A 19,804-nucleotide genomic window follows, 5' to 3' on the forward strand; every position below is an offset into this window, starting at 1 on the left:
CCTGTGCCTCCCACAAGGAGGTGGAAGGGAGGCCGCACGGTGTCAGCACTAGGGTCCTGAGCGGGCAGGTTGCCAGGCTTTGACACTGTCCAGGCACCTCTGCTGGGAGGGACCAGCTGCCTTCAGCTCATGTCCCTGACTCATTCATCCAGAATCCCCAGTGACAGCATGTTGAGGGAGAAGAGGGCTCCTGCCTAAGAGGTCAATGAGCCACGGGAGACGTGGGAACCCCACGGAGAGGGGGCAGGGAATGGGGTACCCATGGGAATGGGAAGAGTCACCTCTGGAAAGGGTACCACAAGGGCCAAGCAAGAAGCCAGATACTGTTCCAAAAGTGTCACTGGTGCTGTAGGGCATATGCAGGGCGGGCCAGGGAGGGCTCCCCCTGAGGACCAGGTTTTCCACTGTCCCCCTCAGCCGACTCCAGCTCTGGAGTGTGGGGACTCGGCCTGGGAAGCAGGTTGCTGACACGTCCCCACTCAGTGGGCCCCCTCTGCCACCCCTGGGCCACAGGGGCTTAGCCTAGGGACTGGGTTGCTACATCCTCGAGTGGGTGTCCCCCTAGGGACCATACGGGGTCCCCCTTGGTGCGAGGGCTGAGCGTGGAGGCTGGGTTGTACCCGTCCCCGCCATGGCCCCCTAAGCCAGCCCCGGGGCGGGAGCGGCTGGGGGGCGGCTGGGAGGCGGCTGGTCCTGGGGGCCAGGTTCTCCCGGGCCACGGTGGCCGCACCGCCTCCTCCCCACCGCATACCTTGCCCACAGCCGAGCAGCTGGGAGGCTATTTATAAAGGCGGGTGAGATCAGCGGCCGAGGCTATAAATGCGCGGGCCGCAGCCGGGCCCCACAGGAGCAGCCGCCTGGGGCGCGGGAGCTGCGGGCCGCGCGGCCGGGATGAGCGCCAGCGCGGGTGGCGGCGGCAGCGGCGGCGGCGGCGGCGGCGGCGGGGACAGCGGCAGCAGCAGCAGGTAGGGCTCGGCCCGGGCGCCCGGGGCGGAGGGTGGTAGGGGGGCTCGGCGCCTTGGCTGCTCGCCGCCCGCTCACCCCATCCGCAGCTCGCAGGCCTCCTGCGGGCCTGAGTCCTCAGGCTCCGAACTCGCCCCCGCCGCGCCGGCGCCGCGGATGTTGCAGGGGCTGCTGGGCTCCGATGACGAGGAGCAGGAGGACCCCAAGGACTACTGCAAGGGTGAGGCCTGGCCTCGGGCAGCAGGCCGCCGGACACTGGGCAGCCCGGGAGGAGGAGGGTGCTGAGGCCGGCCCACGTGGGCCAGGGAGCCGGCGGGGCTGGGCTCTTCCAGGCCACCCCCCTCAACCAGGCAGGCGCCACCGCCCACCCTGCCGTCCGGACTCCCTTCCCCAGGCGGCTACTACCCCGTGAAGATCGGGGACCTGTTCAATGGGCGGTACCACGTGGTGCGCAAGCTGGGCTGGGGCCACTTCTCCACAGTCTGGCTCTGCTGGGACATCCAGTAAGTGGCCCCTCCGCCCCCCCTCAGGGCCCAGGGCCCGCTGGGAGCCTGCCCCTGGGCTTGGTTGGGGCCACCACGATGCCCCACGGATCCCGCCGGGGCGACAGCCGACACGGGGCTTGGTGTCGCAGGCGCAAGCGCTTCGTGGCCCTGAAAGTGGTGAAGAGCGCGGGGCACTACACGGAGACGGCGGTGGATGAGATCAAGCTCCTGAAATGTGTGAGGCGCCGCCCTCCGGCTCCCGGCTCCCGGGCAGGGCGGGGCTCCGGCGGGGCCGGCTCCAGCTGGCGCTGCCCGGGGAGGACCTGCAGCAGGCCAGGGAGGGGGAGAGGCGGGCGGGAGCGCCCGGGGGTGCCGAAGGGAGCAGCCGCTGACCGGCAGCTTGGAGCCATTCAGGGACCCTTTGCTCCAGGTCCGAGACAGTGACCCCAGTGACCCCAAGAGAGAGACCATTGTCCAGCTCATCGATGACTTCCGGATCTCAGGGGTGAACGGAGTCCGTATCCTTCGTACGATGGACAGGTCGTGCGGCAGCAAGAGCACCGGCTCCTGCCGTCCCTGCCGCTAGGGACTCCGTCCCCCGACCTGCACGAGGGGGGCCCGCGCCTCCCAGGGACACTAGTCTACAAAAGCCCGCCGCTTTGGGGGCTTGTGTTTATGTAGATGGGGGGAGCGGGGGCTGGATGACCAGGATGACACTGGTTACCCGGGGGGCCGCCGCCGCGGCGGCGGTGTCCTCTCTCAGAGACGAGCACAGGAGGCACCATCCCAACAGGCACACCTGAGAGGGACAGGGACACTGTGCTGACACCAGAGCCTCGGGTGGGTGGGGCCCGCACCGCAGCAGTGGACCCGCCGGCCACCCTTCACTCCTGGCCCCAGATGTGTGCATGGTGCTGGAGGTCCTGGGCCACCAGCTCCTCAAGTGGATCGTCAAGTCCAACTACCAGGGCCTGCCCGTGCCGTGCGTGAAGAGCATCGTGAGGCAGGTGAGTGCCGCGGGCGCCGCAGGGGCAGGGTGGGACGCCACCCGCCCGGCCGCTGAGGTGCGGGAGGGGCTCTCCCCAGGTGCTGCACGGCCTGGACTACCTGCACACCAAGTGCAAGATCATCCACACGGACATCAAGCCCGAGAACATCCTGCTGTGCGTGGGCGACGCCTACATCAGGCGCCTGGCCACGGAGGCCACGGAGTGGCAGCAGGCGGGGGCCCCACCCCCATCCCGCTCCACAGGTAGCAGCAGCCTGCGTGGGTGAGGGGGGAGCTGTGGGCCTCCGCCCCTGCCTGAGTCTCTGTTCCTTTCTCTCCCCCAACACCCCACCTGCCCCCCCAGTCAGCACTGCCCCCCAGGAGGTCTTGGTAAGTTGGGGTGCCCCTCTTTCCCTGGGCCTCATCTCCCCATCTCCTCAGAGCTCCCTCCTCGGCCTCTCTGGTCCTGCCGCCTCCCTACCTCCCTGCCCCCTCAGGGATGCAGGTGATGCGCGGGGTGGGTCACAGGCCCTGAACTGCCGCTGGGGGCTGCTGGGCTTGTCACTGCCTCGGTACAAAGACACAGTGTCTCAACCAGGAAGGGCCCAGGCTGCCCCCAGGAGAGGCCAGCGCCCAGCCAGAGGGAGGTCCCTCGGCTCCTCCCCAAACTTGAGCTCTGGGGAGCAGAGTGGGGGCAGGGAGACAGGAGGCAGATGAAGGGCTAGTGCCAAGGGGTGGGCTGGAGTTGGGTGGCACCACGTGTGGTCACCCCAAGTAGTCCTGGGGGGCGGGACCTGGGGGGCTCAGTCGTTGGGCGTCCGCCTTCCGCTCGGGTCATGACCCCGGGGGCCTGGGATGGAGCCCCGCACCGCGAAGCGTGCTTCTCCCTCTCCCTCTCCCTGCTCGTGTTCCTGCTCTGTCTCTGTCAAATAAATAAATATTAAAAATAAACAAAGTAGCTCTGGGGCCCAGAAGCCTGGGCCCCCGTGAGGCAGGCAGGCCACAGGCAGAGGCTTGGGCTCAGGGGACCCGCGGGGGGGGCGGGGTGACCCTGGCTCTGCTGGCAGACCGGTAAGCTGTCGAAAAACAAGAGGAAGAAGATGCGGCGCAAACGGAGGCAGCAGAAGCGGTTGCTGGAGGAGCGGCTGCGGGACCTGCAGAGGCTGGAGGCCCTGGAGACGGCAGGCCAGTCGGAGGGTGAGCCGGCGGGGAGGGGTGGGGGCGGGAATCGCGCGTCGGGCCAGCGCGGTGCCCCCACCCGGGGCAGGCAGGCCGCGGCCGGCCGTCAGCTCACGCGGTGCCTCTGGCCCTCTCTGCAGATGCAGGCTCGAGGCTAGAGGGGGGCAGCGGCTCCACCTCCTCTTCCGGCTGCCACCCCGGAGGGGCCAGGGCCAGCCCTTCCCCTGCCTCCTCCTCCCCTGCCGCGGGGGGAGAGCGCAGCCTCAGCCCAGGCTCCCAGACCTCGGGCTTCTCGGGCTCGCTCTTCTCGCCTGCCTCGTGCTCCACCCTCTCAGGCTCCTCCAACCAGCGGGAGACCGGGGGCCTCCTGTCCCCCAGCAGTAAGTTGGGTAGGGCCTGCGGTGGGCTCGGTGTGTGGGGGCAGGCAGCTGGCAGGCAGGGTGGTGGTGCCTGGCCAGCTCAGTCTCTCCCCACTTCTCTTCCTTCTCCAGCACCGTTTGGTGCCTCTAACCTCCTGGTGAACCCTCTAGAGCCCCAAAATGCAGACAAGATCAAGATCAAGATCGCAGACCTGGGCAACGCCTGCTGGGTGGTATGAGCTGGCCTGGAGAGCAGAGCTGGGCACCCTGCTGTGAGGGCGGGGGGGGGGCAGCTCCCCAGGAGCCCGTCGCGGCCTGCAGTGCCACTCGACCGACCCCAGGGTCTGCCTCGTGACGCAGACCCAGGACTGAGCCCAGACCGGCATCCGTCCCATCCAGTCGGCAGAACTGGACCCGTGGCAAGGGGCGGGACCACTGGGGAGAGGCCGGTCCCTCTCAGGACCTCTGCGGACCCTGAGGCTCAGAGCAAACCTCACTGAGCTCCCTGGGTACACGGCCCAGAGGCGGTGGGAGATGGCGGGGGCCGGCCGGGGACAGGCCAGCCGTGGCTCCAGCTCCTCCCCAGGGCTGCCCTTGCCTCCAGCACAAGCACTTCACTGAGGACATCCAGACTCGCCAGTACCGGGCGGTGGAGGTGCTGATCGGAGCGGAGTACGGGCCCCCGGCCGACATCTGGAGCACAGCGTGCATGGTACGCCCCCGCTGCTCCAGCCTCGGGCCGGCCCGGGGGCCGGCAGCCTCACCTTCTCCCCCCTTTCAGGCCTTCGAGCTTGCCACCGGCGACTACCTATTCGAGCCTCACTCTGGAGAGGACTACAGTCGTGACGAGGGTAGGCGGAGGCCAACCCTGGGCTCATCCTCGGGGCCTCCCGGCTGCCCAGCCGCCTCCCAGCTGCCTCTCTGTCCACAGACCACATCGCCCACATTGTGGAGCTTCTGGGAGACATCCCCCCAGCCTTTGCCCTCTCGGGCCGCTACTCCCGGGAGTTCTTCAACCGGAGAGGTAGGGCCGAGCAGGCTCAGTCCACCTGGCTATAGGGGGCAGGTCAGGGAGCACAGGCCCCCGAGCGGAGGGAGGACTGCATCCCAGGGCCGGAGGCCTTCCTGGCAGAGCCTAACCTGCGGCCCGTGGACCCGCCCCCAGGACAGCTGCGGCACATCCACAACCTCAAGCACTGGGGCCTGTACGAGGTGCTCATGGAGAAGTACGAGTGGCCCCTGGAGCAGGCCACACAGTTCAGCGCCTTCCTGCTGCCCATGATGGAGTACATCCCCGAGAAGCGGGCCAGCGCCGCCGACTGCCTCCAGCACCCTTGGCTCAACCCCTAGGCCCCACGGGCACCAGGTGCGGCTTGAGGCAGGCCGGGCTCACCCTCAAGCCCCTCCCAGTGCCTTCAGGGAAAGCGGGACACCTCCTGCCCCCCCCCAGCTGCCCTCCTCCCCTCCACTGGGCGTCAGCTTCCTCCCGGCCCCATGGCAGGGCAGAGAGATGCTGGAGCCAGACCCACGGTTCAGAACTCGTTCTGCCCCAACCCTCACCAAGGGCCCCCAGTGGGAAGCGTGCGCATTTCTTTTCTTAATAAAGTGTGAACAGAAACGTCGGCATCCTGGAGTGACAGGAGCACACCAGCCGAGGCCGAGAACGGGGACGGAAGCGGGTTTATTCCGGGGCTGCCCACCAAACCGGCGAAAGGGCTGGGAGGGGGAAGAGGGATGCGTGGAGGCGGTCCCGGGGGACGGCCTAGGCGTCCACGGCGCGGCCATTGATGATGCGGATGTGGCGGATGATGTCCTGGATGGCCTCCGATGTGGTGCCCTGCCCCCCAATGTCTGGGGTGTGCATCTGCGGGGCACACGCAAGCTGGCGCACATGTCAGGGGCCCGCCGACACCCGAGCCCTAACCTGCAGGCGGCCCGGGGCCGCCCATGGTCTCCCATAGCTTGCGGGGGCTAAACTGCCGGCGGGAGGGCAGCAGCGGTACCAGCTCCGGCCCATAAAGCCCGACCAGCCCTGGTCCCACCCTCCTCTTGGGAGCAGCGGGAAGCGCCAGGCCCCCGCCTCCAGCCCCTCTGGGGGCACAGCGGCCCAACCCCCACTGGGCCAGGGCTCGGGCGGAAGGCAGGGGAGGAGAGAAGAAGAGTCTCACGTTTTCGTTGTCCATGGACGCCAACACGGCCTTACGGATGGATGTGGCATAGGAATGGAGCCTAGAGAAGGAGAGCAGCTCTCAGGCCCTGCTTCCGAGGGCCTGGCCGGGCGCCGGCGGCCGGGCATCCAGAAGCTGCTTACTTGAGGTGGTCGAGCATCATGCAACTCGCCAGCAGCGTGGCCGTGGGGTTGGCGATGTTCTTGTTGGCAATGCTCTTGCCCGTGTTCCTCGTGGCCTAGAAGGGGCAAGACAAAGGCGGGGGGGGGAGGCAAGAATGGAGGGTCTGTGAGGCCACTGGTATAACCCAGAGAGACAGAGAGCAGAGCAGTGGGGGCCAGCGGCTGGGGCTGGGGCCGGGAGTGCTTGCTAATGTGGCCAGGGTCCCCTCTCGGGCGCCAGAAATGCTCTGGAACTAGACAGAAGCGCTGGTCCCACAGCACTGTGTGTGCGCCTAATACCCCTAAATCGCTCATTTTAAGTGGTTTCATGGTTATGTAAATTTTGCCTCACTTTTTAAAGAAAAGACCTAAAAACAGAAACTAACCGATAGGTAACAAAATGTGGTCTCTCCATACGACGAAATACTATTCAGACATAAAAGGAACGAAGCTCTGAGCTGTGCTACACTGTGGGTGAGCCTTAAAAATACCACGCTGGGGTCAAAAAACAAAGAAAGAAGAAACAGAGACAAAAACAAAACCCAACTCCGCCAAGCTAAAGCAGCTCATCATAAAAGCCCACATGGGGAGGGGCGCCTGGGGGGCTCAGTAGGTGAAGCCTCCGCCTCCAGCCCCGCTCATGATCTCAGGGTCCTGGGATGGAGTCCCTCATCGTGCTAAAGGGGGGACAGAAGGAGGGAGAAGCAGAGTCCGTGCTGAGCGTGGAGCACTCGCTCTCTAAAATCAATCAATCAGTCTATAAGATCTATCCAAAACACCCAACAACCTCCATTTATAAAAGATGGCCATAAGACGCCAATCCACAGCGACAGAAAGCAGGTGAGTGGTGGCCAGGGAGGGACAACGAACAAGTAGAGGGTTTTCTTTTGGGGGGGATGACAACACTCGGGAGTGAGATAGCGGTGACGGCTGCACAACTCTGACTGACCTAAACCACGGAACTCTCCCACCTTCGGGGAACCTCATGACACGCGCGCTACACAGCACGGAGGGGCTGGGAGCCCTGGCCCACCAGGGCCACTCACCGTCTCAAACACAGCATACACGTGGCCATAGTTGGCCCCGGCCACAAGGCCAGGGCCCCCAACCAGTCCTGCGCAGACGTTGTTGACAATGTTCCCATAGAGATTGGGCATCACCATGACATCGAATTGCTGGGGTCGGGACACCAGCTACGGGACAAGGACACAAGTAGGAGCCTGAGCACCAGAAGCCCACAGCGCCCGAGGCAGGCGGCCGGGGAGCCCAGCAGGCTGGCTACCTGCATGGTGGTGTTGTCCACGATCATATTTTCGAAGGTGATCTGCGGATAGCGGGCTGCCACCTCCTTGCAGCACTGGAGGAAGAGCCCATCGCCCAGTTTCCTAGGGGGGGGGGATGCATAAGACACCAGTTTGGCCATCTTCATAGTTAGCTGGAGGAATGGGGCATGCAGATGGCTACGGAAGCCGGGTTGTAGCCTCTAACCGGCCCCCGTCTATAAGACAGGCACAATCCCCCTCTCCCCCGCCCCCAGAGTGTGCACTGTGGTAAACCCGCATCTGGGAAACAGGCAAGGGGGCACAGCCCTGAGCATGGCCCCTTGGTGGGCAGCCGGGGTTGTGGGCCCCAAGTCCCTGAGAGCAGGCCCAAGGAGGGTGTTCCGTTCGGCTGTTTCATGACTGCTTGCGGCACGGCCAGGAGCACAGCAGGGCTGGGGCATACATGATGTTGGCCTTGTGCACGGCTGTCACTTTCTTGCGCCCGCTTTCCTGGGCCAGTTTGAAGGCGTATTCAGCGATGCGCAGGGACTTAGCCTTGGTGATGATCTTCAGGCTCTCCACCACTCCAGCCACACTCTGGGACAGGGACAGGGAGAAGAGACCCTCGGGCACAGGTTTTCCTTTGGGTCTGGCCTTCTTTACTGTAGACCCCGGCCAGGCTCGTCATGGCCCCATGACCCAAGGGGATAAGGGGACAGTCTGGATCTCACCCACCTCATGTTCTAGGCTGCTGTACTCGCCCTCTGTGTTTTCCCGGACAATAAGGATATCTATGTCCCTGTGACGGGTCACCACTCCTGGCAGGCTCTTACAGTGGATGACATTGGCATAGAGGTCCAGGCTGGTGCTGGGGACACAGAGAGAAGAGGAGCCGGCCAATGCCGCCACTGCTGCCAGCGCGCCCCGCCTGCACGGAGCCCCGACGCCGTGCCCTGGCTGCTCACCGAAGGATGTTGTTTCGGGATTTGTGAGACGGAGGCAGGTTGTGATTGGTTTCGATGTTGCCTGCAAGACAGAAAGAAGACAGGCTGGAGAGGGGGCCCCAGGCTCAGCCATGCCACCGTGTTCCCCTTCTTAGGCAAGGAAACGCTCAAGAAGGCGTTTGAGCCGGCTCCGACCCGGGGAGAAGACGGCTTCCGGCAGCCGAAAGGCCTCACGGAGTGGCTGAGCGTAGCTTCTACCGTAAGCCCCGTGGGGCGGGGGGGGGGGGGTGTGTGTGTGCGCGCACGTGCGTTTGGTTCCCTGATGGCTTCCGAGGACCTGGAACAGCACCTGGGACGTAGCGGGCACTTGACAGACACTGACCGATGGACTGACTGAATGAACGAACAAATGAATGAACAAGGGCTGGCAGCCAGCCAGGAGAGCTTGCCAGCCCCCGGGCAGGAAACAATAAGATCAGGGTCTGGCTGGACAGAAAGTGACGACTCCTGCTTGCTAACGGGCAGGCCGGCCAGGCTGGCGCCAGCAATGTGACCTTGGCCAGCGTCACCGTTAGGCCTCGCGTCGAGGTGCCACATGAGCCCTGGCTCGGAGGCAGGTGTGGGCTGCCTGGAAAAGACTATAGCTTGGCCTGGGCTGGACCCAGGGCCAAAAGAACAGGAACAGCGGGGGCCAGCAGTCACCGCGACCGTCGCCCCTCCGAGCCACACCCTGCCCACACCGCCTTCGCCCAGCGCCTCAAGCATCTTGCAGCTGCCACGGCTGCTCCTCCTCGTGCCTGCCAGGGCCTGGGGCTCTAGCCAGGGTCAGCTCTGCTCACAGAGAGTGGGTAATACAAAGAGTTTAAGAACGTGTACAAAACCAAGGCAAACTCGGGAAGGGCTAGAATTCCTTCGGTGACACCCACAGCGGTGCTGGCTGGAGCCAAGGCAGCAGGCAGAGGGCTAAAACCGTGACATCTCTGTCACGTCTGGCTCGTGAAAAAGGTTCTGAGGGTCAAAGCTGACCCCAGCAGAGAGGGCTGCCCCAGGAGAGAAGGCGGTGGGAGGAAGCCATTTACTGAACAGGCTCCCACACATCCTACTACCACCAAGATCTCAGAGTCGCAGCACGCACAGGACCCCAGAAGCTTCTGTTCACTCTCTAAGCACAAGGGTCCTCCCCACCCAGAAAAGGCCTGAAGTCAGAGTTGGGCGGCCCCAGGGACAAGTGCCCGTTGGAAGGGAAAGGAATCGTGTACAGTGTCCCATTCCGGGCCCCCGAACGCACCCTTCAGGGCCACGCGGTTCCGCCGGATGGCCATGATGGCGTTGCGGACGTCCTCCTCATCAGCAGTGGAGCTCACGTGTACCTCTTCAAAGTCCACTGGCACACACGCATGCCTGCGGCAGAACTGGGTCAAGGTGGCTGGCCCCAGGCATCCCCCATGCCTCCTCTAGGAAGCCCGCCTGGACCACTGGGTACAGAGGCCCCCCCACTGCTGCTGCCCACCCTGACTTGGGTCTGGCTGACAGGAGACTGGGACCACCTGCGCCAACTAATGGGGCGGTACCTGAACTCTAGAACAGTTAGCAGGACTGGCGGCACCTTCCCCATGCCCAGGCCAGTCTGGCAGGATCCCAGGCACAGGGATGCAAAGCCTGGGCTTACAACCCTCCTGCCGCTGGCGCGCTGGGTGCTCAGGCGAAGCCCCAGCCAGCGGGCTTCTGGGCTTACTGCCCCTCTTGGCACAGTTCTCAAGCCGCCCCCCCAGGGTGGGCCTGGGGTACAACCTCCCCTAGGGGTACAGGAGGTGGGCCGAGGGGCTGTGTACCTGAACACAGACTTGACATGCAACATGAGCTCTGGCCCGATGCCATCCCCCGGGATCATGGTGACTGTGTGCCGCCCACCATACTTAGCCGACGGAGGCTGGAAGGAGGGGAGAGTGCAAGTGGGCTCGGCAGGCTGGCCAATCGTGAGAGGCCAGCTCGGGGTAGCTTACCGCATCACCCCACCCCACCCCCGACAGGGCTGCTCCTGGGGGCTCCTGGTTCAGGAGCACAGCAGCCGTCCCCACCCTTGCCTGCACTTGGGTCAATCCCAAAGCAACTAAAAGCCCCAAAACCCAATAGGCAGATGAGAAGAATACTCACGATTGTTTGTTGCTAGAGGGGGAACAGGAAGGAAGAAGACACCCATCAGCCAAGGTTGGAGGAACAAGGTTGTGCCCAGGGGATGGGGCCTTGTCCCTGGGGATGGCGTGCAGTACAGCTCGGGTAAGGAGCAGGGGAGGGCCATCCCTGGAGACCGTGCCTCAGAGGGCAGGACTCGGGGGGCCAGGGAACAAAGGCACAGCACACACGCATCCACGTATGCACAAACATACGCGCCTCTACACACACGCATGCTCACACACACATACACACGCTCCTACAGGCTACACGTGCAGACAGGGGCATACACGCGCCGACAGAGCTGACACACGTGCAAGCACTCGCAGACATGCGCACACGACGCTCGGGCAGGGACTTACTGAGATGCTCCTCCGGGAGGCCTCATGGGCACCGAGAACCTGGCAAAGAGAACCCAGATGCCAACGGTTGCTGTCCAGCCAATCCGGCAAAGGCCAGCTGAAGTCCTGGCAGGGGAGAGGGACCATCCCCACCATACCCAGACCGGTCCCACGTGTCATCCCCTCATGGCCACCGTACACCACCACATGGGGAGGAGCACACAGTGTGCGCCTCCACTCCCCGAGGACCAGCCAGTCAGAGCACCATGGGGGGCAGCCGTAAGCGCCACAGTCAGCGGCTGAAGAAACGGTCGTCTCCCTCCCCCTTCTTTGTTGTTTGATTCTTTTTTTTCTTTTATTTATTTATTTGACAGACAGAGATCACAAGTCGGCAGAGAGGCAGGCAGAGAGAGAGGAGGAAGCAGGCTCCCCTGCTGAGCAGAGAGCCCGATGTGGGGCTTGATCCCAGGACCCCGAGATCGTGACCTGAGCTGAAGGCAGGGGCTTAATCCACTGAGCCCCCCAGGCACCCCTGTTGTCTGATTCTTTTTCAGCCAATTATTCCTGCTCTGAGGTGTAACTTTTATAACTAACTTGCGATTATGTAAAAGTTTTTAACAGTGGGGGCGCCTGGGTGGCTCAGTGGGTTAAGCCGCTGCCTTCAGCTCAGGTCATGATCTCAGGGTCCTGGGATCGAGTCCCGCATCGGGCTCTCTGCTCAGCGGGAAGCCTGCTTCCCTCCCTCTCTCTCTTTGCCTGCCTCTCTGCCTCCTTGTGATCTCTCTCTGTCAAATAAATAAATAAATAAATAAATCTTAAAAAAGAAAGTTTTTAACAGTGAACACGGCACAACAGAGAAGTCACCATAACAAACCACAGGGCCATCACGACAATGGTTACGAGGGTTCTGCCTCACACCTAGGCCGCCCTGTGAAGCCACCCATCAAAGCACAGTTTAATAAAGCAGGGTGGGATACACGCACAGGCCTACTGCTTATTCCTTAAGCAGGAGGGCAGACTGTCAGTCATCCTTTGATAGTACCACAGAAAGAAAGGAGTCCACTGCGGTATGTGTTCCTGCCAAAGGATTCCCGCACTCCAAACCTTGGTGAGGCTTTTTTCATCAGCGTGTTATGTTAGGTCAAGTGGTGGCTGCATGTTTTCCCACAGGGACCAAAGATCTGGGGTTCGTCTCTAAAGCTTCCCATACCCAGGACAACCAGTCTCAGGGCAAAGCACTGCCCAGCTACCAAATGTCCCCTGCGCCCATCCCCACCCCGACATGGACACGAGCACACACGGAAGAGGTTAGGGAGGAGATAAGGGTCTTCACCGAGACCCCACGGGAGCCTAGCTGCCAGAGCTGCCTGGCCTCTGGAAAGCCCCTGATCAGCAAGCTCGGAGAAATGAAAATTTCATAAAGCGTAAGCTGTCACAGGGTAGACTTCCTGAGGAGTTAGAGGGCAGAAGCATATCAGATGCATCTACAAGTAGTGTCAGCAAAGTCACAGGTTTCTGGAAGGTCAGGGTTGGCTAGATCCTTTGAGACAGAGGGGAAACTGGAGCTCAGAACAGGCGGGTGGCCATACTGTGGGTCAGTGGGGGAAGCCAGGCCTGGAGGTCATACCTCTTGACTCCTAGAGCAAGTCCCAGCTCTCTAATGCTTCCAGATGGCTTCCCATCCACCCAGGGACTAAATTATCCTCACTTAAGTGTGTAAACAAAGAGGAATGAGACCTGAATAACCAAGATCCTGAATGGAGACCTGAGAAAGCAAGGCCCCCACGGCCTCCCACCTCACCAGTCTCAGGAAATCAAGCACTGTCCCATTCCAGAAGGCTGCAAGGAAAAGGCATCTGGAGCTATAAAAACCTCTGGGGCTGGGGTGTGGTATCGGGGGTACTGGCGAACTGGCTCTCCAACTCCACTGGGATAAGTGACAATGCGGTCCGCCATAGAAAAACCCGAGGACGAATGGGGGCTGGGAACCAGAGTCCTAAGACGGCAAGAACGAGGCGGGCCGGGACACGTGACCGCCTCAGGAGGGCTCCCACAATGACACTAGGGAGGTGACACTCGGCCCGCTGCCGCCCACTCACCCCGCCTGTCCAGAGCTCCCCGCCCCCGGCCCGGTCAAGATGCAGACCCCTGGGGAAGTCGGACGAGGGTCAACTTTAGCCAAGCCCTTCACTGACAGCGGAGGGAGCCAATCAACTCCGGCGCGTAGCCCACTCCCCGCCCCTCGCGGGGCCCACAGCCAATCGAGCTCCAAGACGCTCCGCAAGCCCGCTGTCTCCGGACCGGCCCAGCGAGCGCTGCGGCTGTCCCGCTGTCCACTGCCCCTTCTCACCTCCCAAGGACGGCAGAGAAGGGCCGGTCTGAGTACCGCCTTTGCAGCGCCACCGACGACCGCTGCCACCTTCAGCGCCATGACGGAAAGTGAGAGCAGCCGCACGTCCAGAAACGCAGACACCGCTCTCGCGAGAGTTAGGCAGGGTGCGAAGTGCCGGAAGCGGGCACGGACCCGGCAGTGCGCACGCGCACGGCCGCGCCGGTTCCCGCGCCCTTTTCCGGCGCGGAGAGCGCCGCCGCCGCCGCCGCCATCTTGATGGGGCGGCCACCTGGGCCACTGGTCTGGGGAGGGGACACGTCAGTGCCGCCAGCGACGTCACAGGCCCGCCCGGCCCGCCGGCGCCTGATTGGCTGCCACTGCTGCTTACGCGTCGCGCTTCCTCCTCTGCCCCTCGTGTTCAGGAGAGTCGCTCTCTTTTTCCCTCGGCAGAGAAGAGGCGATGGCGGCGCTGGCATCTTTCGGCGCCCTGGCGCTACTCCTGCTGTCCAGCCTCTCCTGCTGCTCAGGTAGCGGCCTGGCCGGAGCTCCTTTCTGGCGAGCCTCTCTCCCACGACTGGTGGTGCGTGGGGGGAGGAGGGGTGCGGGCGAAGCAGGGTTCTGGGCCTTCTTCCTCCGAGAGGCAGGTGGCCTCGGGGCGCGGCGGCCGAGGCCACCACGCTCTGCTGCACCACACACGTTTACCCAGCAGCCAGGCTGCTGGAAGAAACAGCCGAAGCTTTTCTCTCCACTCCCGCGAGGAAGAGCCCCAGAGTCTGTCCTGTGCGCCCGCTTCCCAGCTCCAGCAGGGAGAGTGACACCCGTCTCTGCTCCCCCTCCGAAGCTCCCAGTCCCGGAGGGCGGGGAGGGGGGTCGGACAAGAGCAAAACTGTGCAGCTCGGGGCGATAGGAGTGAGAAACTAGGCTGGTGGGAGAGCAGGCACCTGACCCGCTGAGGTGGGACCGGGCCTCCCCAGGCAGGGAGCTGTAAATGAACAGGGGAAGCAGGCTTGTGCCAGGCAGAAGGACCATGAGCTCTGGCAAGTTAGACAGGAGCAGAAGAAAGCGGGGAGGGGGGGGTGTGAAAGGGGTTGGGAGAAGGGGAGGGCTTGGGTGCCAGGCCGGACTGTTCACCTTTTCCCTGAGGCCCTGGGGTATTCTTAAGGGGCTTTTCAGGAGAGCTGAACCACAGTCAGATCGTGAACATTCTTGCGAGATTCTTAACACCTGGTGGCAGGGTTGAGCTCAAACTGGAGTCCAGAAGTGTGTTTAGGAGGAGGTCCTTGCCAGAACCAGCGCTAGGCTTGGGGGTCTGGAGTGGGTCCGGGATCCCTTCTATACATTCACTTTACCTGTCTTGCTCAGATCAGAGCCCCTGGTGCCTGGAGTGTTGCATCAGCCTAACTGGGTTTCTTGCCTGCACCCTTTTCACCTGCCCTTTGGGAATTAGCCACAGTGTAGCCAGTGAGGTCTGGAAAGGACAAACCTGGCAGTAAAATCCTTTGGTGCTCCACAGGGTCCATAGGACAATGGCCAAGCTTAGTGGGGCACAGATGTGGCTTCTGAGGACCAGCCCCCACTGATGTTCCCAGGCTGCTGCTTCCTGCTGCCCAGACCCAAAGCTTCTCTGTCTCAGTCTAACACATGACTGTGCCAGGACACATTCGGAGAGCACTTGCCAGAGAACTTTCCCACTGGTAGCATCTGCTTGGCACCCTGTGATTTAGGCAGCGCGCTTCCTATAACCTGTAGGAGTTAGGTCTTCCGCAGTGTGGAGGTGGCTGAGGCAGCATCCTTTCTGTCCAGGCAGCCCTGTTAAAGGGGACAAGATGTGCCGATTTCCTTCCCTTGGGCAACACTGGGTCCAGTCTTGGCCTTCTGTCAGCTGTGGCTGGAGGCAGAGACCCCTTCATCTCAAGGCCTCATGCGTTGCAAGCAGCACTATGCTTGGTGTCTGCAGAGGGTCCCTTCTGTCAACTGTCCAGGGCAGCCTGCAGCCCCACATCATTGCATGGCTTCCCTGTCGCAGGTCCGGGCACAGGTAGCAGTTGTGCACTGAACTCATCCCGCTGCTGCTGTCCCTCCGCCCAATAAACGCGCACGAGCGCGCATGCGCGTGCGCACACACACGCTCTTTTTGTGTCTGTCTCTCCCTCCCTCTCCCCTGCTCTTCTTTTGCCCTCACATTTAGGTTCCACCTATACAAAGCCTTTCTATCCACCCCACCTCCCCAGACTTCCTTCACGGCCATCTCACCCTGCCCCACCTGACAGGTTGCAAAGGGCCCTGTGTGTCAACTGACAAGGTCTGGGAAGTGGGTCTCGGTGGCCTCTTCCGCCCCCTAGCCCAGCACACACAAGTTAGGCTTTACGTAGACCTATCTACCTCCTCCCCACAGCAGAGGCCTGCGTGGAGCCCCAGATCACCCCTTCCTACTACACCACTTCGGATGCTGTCATTTCCACTGAGACTGTTTTCATCGTGGAGATCTCCCTGACGTGCAAGAACAGGGTCCAGGTGAGGCAGCGGGGGTTCAGCCAGGAAGTGCTGCGGCAGGAAGTAGGCAGCGAGCCTGGGGCCTAGGGCAGCCGTTCCTCACTGGCAGTCGATGGGGTCAGACCCATGTACCCACGCAGGTGGAAGGAGAGTGAGGATTCGGACTTAGGGGTGTAGGAGAGAGAGGTCAGGGTACAGCCAGGCCAGACTGTTTAAAGCAGGTGTTACACAAACATTTTCTTAGTCTGCTCTGCCTAGGTGCGAAACCACGAGCAGACGTCTTGCTGTGCCTGGTAAGAGCGCATACCGAAGTGAGAGACAGCAGGGCTGTAGCTCCTGGGCTCCTGTGTCCCTTCTCTGGTTGTCTGCCACGGTGTGGCCTTTCTGGTCTGAGCGCAACACTCCTTGGGCGGCTCATTGGATCCCAGTGCCCGCTTCTGAGCTCAGAGGCATAATGACTACACTTGACCCAGCCTGCCTCCGTCCACAGTTAACAGGCTTGCTGTGGGTTAGGGAGGCTAGGCCACAGGGGGGATGTGCCTCCCCCGACACAGGGAGACACACAGAGAGGCAGTGACCGCATTGATGGGTGTTGGCTTCATGGCATGGCCCTGGTTCTCCCGTCGTGCCCCCTGCAGACACACCACAGTCCCTGTGGGCAGCACAGTGAGGCTTCTGCTGACCACCAGAGAGCAGGGAAGGTGACTGTCTTTGTCCCCTCTCCCAGAACATGGCTCTTTACGCTGATGTCAGTGGAAAGCAGTTTCCTGTCACCCGGGGCCAGGACGTGGGGCGCTACCAGGTAAGGGACGCTGCGGTTGCCTTTTGAGTGGAGGTCACCTGCTCACTAGGACTCCGAAGCCCTGGGGGTGGCCCAGTGGAGGAGCACTGAGGTGCTGTGGCGTGGCCGGCTGGTGGTGGCACTGTCAGCTCCAGCCAGGGCCGAACGTCCCCAACCCAGGTGTCCTGGAGTGTAGACCACAAGAGCGCCCGCGCAGGCACCTACGAGGTCAGATTCTTCGATGAGGAGTCCTACAGCCTCCTGAGGAAGGTGAGGGTCCGTCTCCTGCAGCCCTGCCCGGGCCTCCGGGAGGGAGGGCGCGGCCCACTTCACAGTCGCCTCCACCCTGCAGCCCCCCTCACCGCGGCTCCAGGCCAGTAGGGGCCTTGAGTTCGGGGAGCAAAACGGCCGGGGGGGGGCACCTCCCGTGTTCCTCTCTCGCCTGGTTCTCCTCTTCCACGACCCAGGCCAATGTTCCTGCCTACCCAACCCCCTCCCCGCCCTACCTGGCAGCACCCGTCACCCCAGCCTCCCCTTTGCAGGCTCAGAGAAATAATGAGGATATTTCCATCATCCCGCCCCTGTTCACAGTCAGCGTGGACCACCGGGTGAGTGCGCTGAAGGCACCGCCCCGGCTCAGGGGACACAGGGAGTGCACGGCAGGCCTCACTCTTTTTGAGGGTTGGGATTAAGCCATAGTTGGCCAGTACCTTCGCGCCCCGGAGGGAGAGTGACTAGGGCTGGCTGGCTCCCCGCCGGCTCTCCCCTAACCTGACTTTGGTCTCCTTTCTTGCAGGGCACCTGGAACGGGCCCTGGGTCTCTACCGAGGTGTTGGCTGCTGCCATCGGCCTGGTGATCTACTACCTGGCCTTCAGTGCCAAGAGTCACATCCAGGCCTGAAGGCGGCACCCCGGGGCTGTGGCTACTTTCAATAAACAGCTGCTGGCTCTGACCGGCATTCAGGATGGGGGCTCCTGACTCACACTGTCATGCCTTCTGCGCACGGGCAGAGCCGGGCAGCCAGCGCCCATACCCACGCGGACAGTGTAGGGTTAGTGTTTGCTCCACGCTCTGCCATCGAAGGTTCTCCTTCCTTGGCCCCCAGTTCAGCCTTCCCTGCCTGCTGCCCGCACCCCCCTCTCCCCCCCAGTGTCTGCCTTCTGTTCCTCCCAGCTGTATGATCTTCTCCGGGTGACTGCCCCGGGCACAGACAAGGCAAGATGACACCCCCCCCGCCACCTCTGAGGAGCCAGCTGCCATCGTCTTCCAGTTTCGGCCTCACACCTTCTCTGTCGCCTTGCCCTGAGCACCAAGAGGGGCCGGGCATGTGCAGGGTGGCTAGTGATCTGGCCCTGCCTGGGAACCTCCTCCAGACTGGGGAACACCAGCCTCTCCCTGTGCCTCGTCCCTCACTCCTCTGGACGTGGGTGGGGATGTAAAGACTGGTGAGCCCGGGGAGGCCCTGGGGAAGAGCTGGCTCCTGACTGCCAAGGGCGGGGCTCCAGCCAGAGACTTGGGGCCCAGTCCCCTGAGGATCAGACCAGGCTGGGACTGGTCTGAAAGCGTGGGCTTTCTGCGTTTCAGAGAAAGACCCATGGTGGGAGTTCAAGGGCTGCCTGCTGCTCCCCCTTACTTCCAAGGAGTGAAGGGAGATGGGTTCCCGCGTCCTGCCAACAGTCTGCAGGGCAGGCAGGGTGGACGGTGGCAGCTGGTTGGCCGAGTGGCTCTTGGTTCTGCTCCAAGGCAGTGGCAGCTAAGGGTCGCCGGCCTTCCTGGTACCACCTCTCCCAGTGTTGGCTTCTGCGGGGCAAGGGACACCAGTTGATGGGCTGGTCTTGGCCCACATCCAAAGAGCAGTGGGCCTCCAGCACTCCCTTCTCCCCCAGGGCAAGGTTGGAGTGCCTCCAGTGCCCACAAAGTGAGCTCCGGCCCCCAGCGACTAGAGGGTCGCCCAGCGACAGTTAGCCTCGGTCTCCAACTGATCTCCAGCCAGTTTCCTGCACTAGGGACTGGGTCCTTGGATCCCCATCCTTCCCCACAGGGCCCGCTTGGGGCCCAGGTGTCCCCTCCAGAGGAAGAGATGTGCCCAGTGCTGGACTCCAGGGTCCCCGGAGGGCAGAGGCAGCCGATGGCTCCAGAACGAGCCCCAACCCCTTGAGCTCCCATGTGCTCCTCACCACCAAGCGCTTTCCGGCCCTCCCGCTTGCTGGTGTTCCAGGGCTGCCTTGCGATGTGCTGGGCCTTCCCTCCCGGCTGCTTAGACAACAGTTCACAGATGGGCCCAGCCCTCAGGGCCCAGCCTTCCCTGCAGAGCAGCTGGCTTCTGGAACACTCGCTCTGATTTCTCGCTCATGCCCATCACTGCAAATTAGGGAGATCGGTGACAGGACTATGCTGATGTTTCTTGGTAGAATCTTCACGCATCCTTGCTCGCTCCAGCTGCCTGTCAGGAGACCGCTCCTTCGCTGCTGTACTGCCCACCCCAGGGGGTAACGCACGCACACACCCCAGGGCCCCACCCAGCACTTATCGTGCTTCCTGGCACTTAGCAGATGCCCCACGGTTTGCAGCCAAATGCTCGAGGTTCCATTCAGTGCAGCAAACCACAGGGCATCTGCTAAGTGGCGGAGGAGGGCAGGACCCGCTTCTCAAGGGTTCCACTAGACCAGCGTTGTCCTCCTCCACATGGCAGAGGCCTGGTTGAGCACTGATGGCAGGGCCTACCTCTGGGCATCACTCTGTGACCTCACACTTGTGAAACGATTCCGGTGACGGTCAACGCCTCCTCTCAGAGCGTAAGATGGACTTGAGAAGACCTGGCTGCTCCCCAGTGATAGAGAAAGCACAGACGCAAAGCTTTCAACTGACCCAAGCCTGCCCACCCAAGTCCTCCCACCCCACCACAACCGACATCTCCTCTCCAGCCCCATGAGAATGAACACAGAGAGACCAGAGTCACCTCAGAAAGGCAGCTTTATTCTCTCAATGCCGATGCCGGGCGGGGGAGGGCGGCCTGTTTGCCTCCAGCTGAGGCTCTCTGAGTTACAGGGGCCCTGGGCGGGGCCTGGTCCACACTTGGCAGCGGGGTACAGAGCATCTCCCCAGTCAGCCCAGCTGGCAGGGCCTGGCTCTCTCGGGTCCAGGCCTCTTCCTCGGTTCGGCATGGGTCTTGTCA

At 62.6% G+C, this 19,804-nt stretch overlaps 3 protein-coding genes across 5 annotated transcripts; 2 read left to right on the forward strand and 1 right to left on the reverse strand.

The window, feature by feature from the left end:
- Positions 1–850: 850 nt before the first annotated feature.
- On the forward strand, positions 851–5,642 carry SRPK3 (SRSF protein kinase 3). 2 transcript variants are annotated; one of them, XM_080795847.1, is made up of 15 exons: positions 851–965; positions 1,053–1,183; positions 1,358–1,466; positions 1,598–1,685; positions 1,879–1,966; positions 2,349–2,455; positions 2,535–2,700; positions 2,801–2,826; positions 3,504–3,633; positions 3,756–3,995; positions 4,107–4,207; positions 4,579–4,686; positions 4,756–4,825; positions 4,906–4,998; positions 5,140–5,642. In XM_080795847.1, the coding sequence occupies exons 1-15, from the start codon at positions 892–894 to the stop codon at positions 5,322–5,324; spliced, it is 1,716 nt and encodes a 571-aa protein (XP_080651973.1). In that variant the 5' UTR covers positions 851–891; the 3' UTR covers positions 5,325–5,642. The 2 variants fall into 2 exon arrangements, with proteins under 2 accessions (XP_080651973.1, XP_080651972.1); XM_080795846.1 differs by having other exon boundaries at positions 4,756–4,998; positions 5,140–5,599.
- IDH3G (isocitrate dehydrogenase (NAD(+)) 3 non-catalytic subunit gamma) lies at positions 5,637–13,644 on the reverse strand. Its single transcript, XM_080795848.1, has 12 exons — positions 13,373–13,644; positions 11,044–11,082; positions 10,342–10,439; positions 9,798–9,910; positions 8,531–8,591; positions 8,301–8,433; positions 8,029–8,162; positions 7,586–7,688; positions 7,350–7,496; positions 6,286–6,380; positions 6,143–6,203; positions 5,637–5,838 (listed from the first exon to the last, which is right to left on the reverse strand). The coding sequence occupies exons 1-12, from the start codon at positions 13,451–13,453 to the stop codon at positions 5,737–5,739; spliced, it is 1,167 nt and encodes a 388-aa protein (XP_080651974.1). The 5' UTR covers positions 13,454–13,644; the 3' UTR covers positions 5,637–5,736.
- Positions 13,593–17,594, forward strand: SSR4 (signal sequence receptor subunit 4). 2 transcript variants are annotated; one of them, XM_080795849.1, is made up of 6 exons: positions 13,593–13,881; positions 15,750–15,868; positions 16,575–16,649; positions 16,809–16,898; positions 17,171–17,236; positions 17,425–17,594. In XM_080795849.1, exons 1-6 carry the CDS (start codon positions 13,815–13,817, stop codon positions 17,527–17,529), a joined length of 522 nt encoding a protein of 173 aa, XP_080651975.1. In that variant the 5' UTR covers positions 13,593–13,814; the 3' UTR covers positions 17,530–17,594. The 2 variants fall into 2 exon arrangements, with proteins under 2 accessions (XP_080651975.1, XP_080651976.1); XM_080795850.1 differs by having other exon boundaries at positions 13,730–13,881; positions 15,753–15,868.
- Positions 17,595–19,804: the final 2,210 nt, after the last annotated feature.

The sequence above is a fragment of the Martes martes genome (genome assembly GCF_963455335.1).
Source record: "Martes martes genome assembly, chromosome: X".
NCBI classification, from domain to species: Eukaryota; Metazoa; Chordata; class Mammalia; order Carnivora; family Mustelidae; genus Martes; species Martes martes.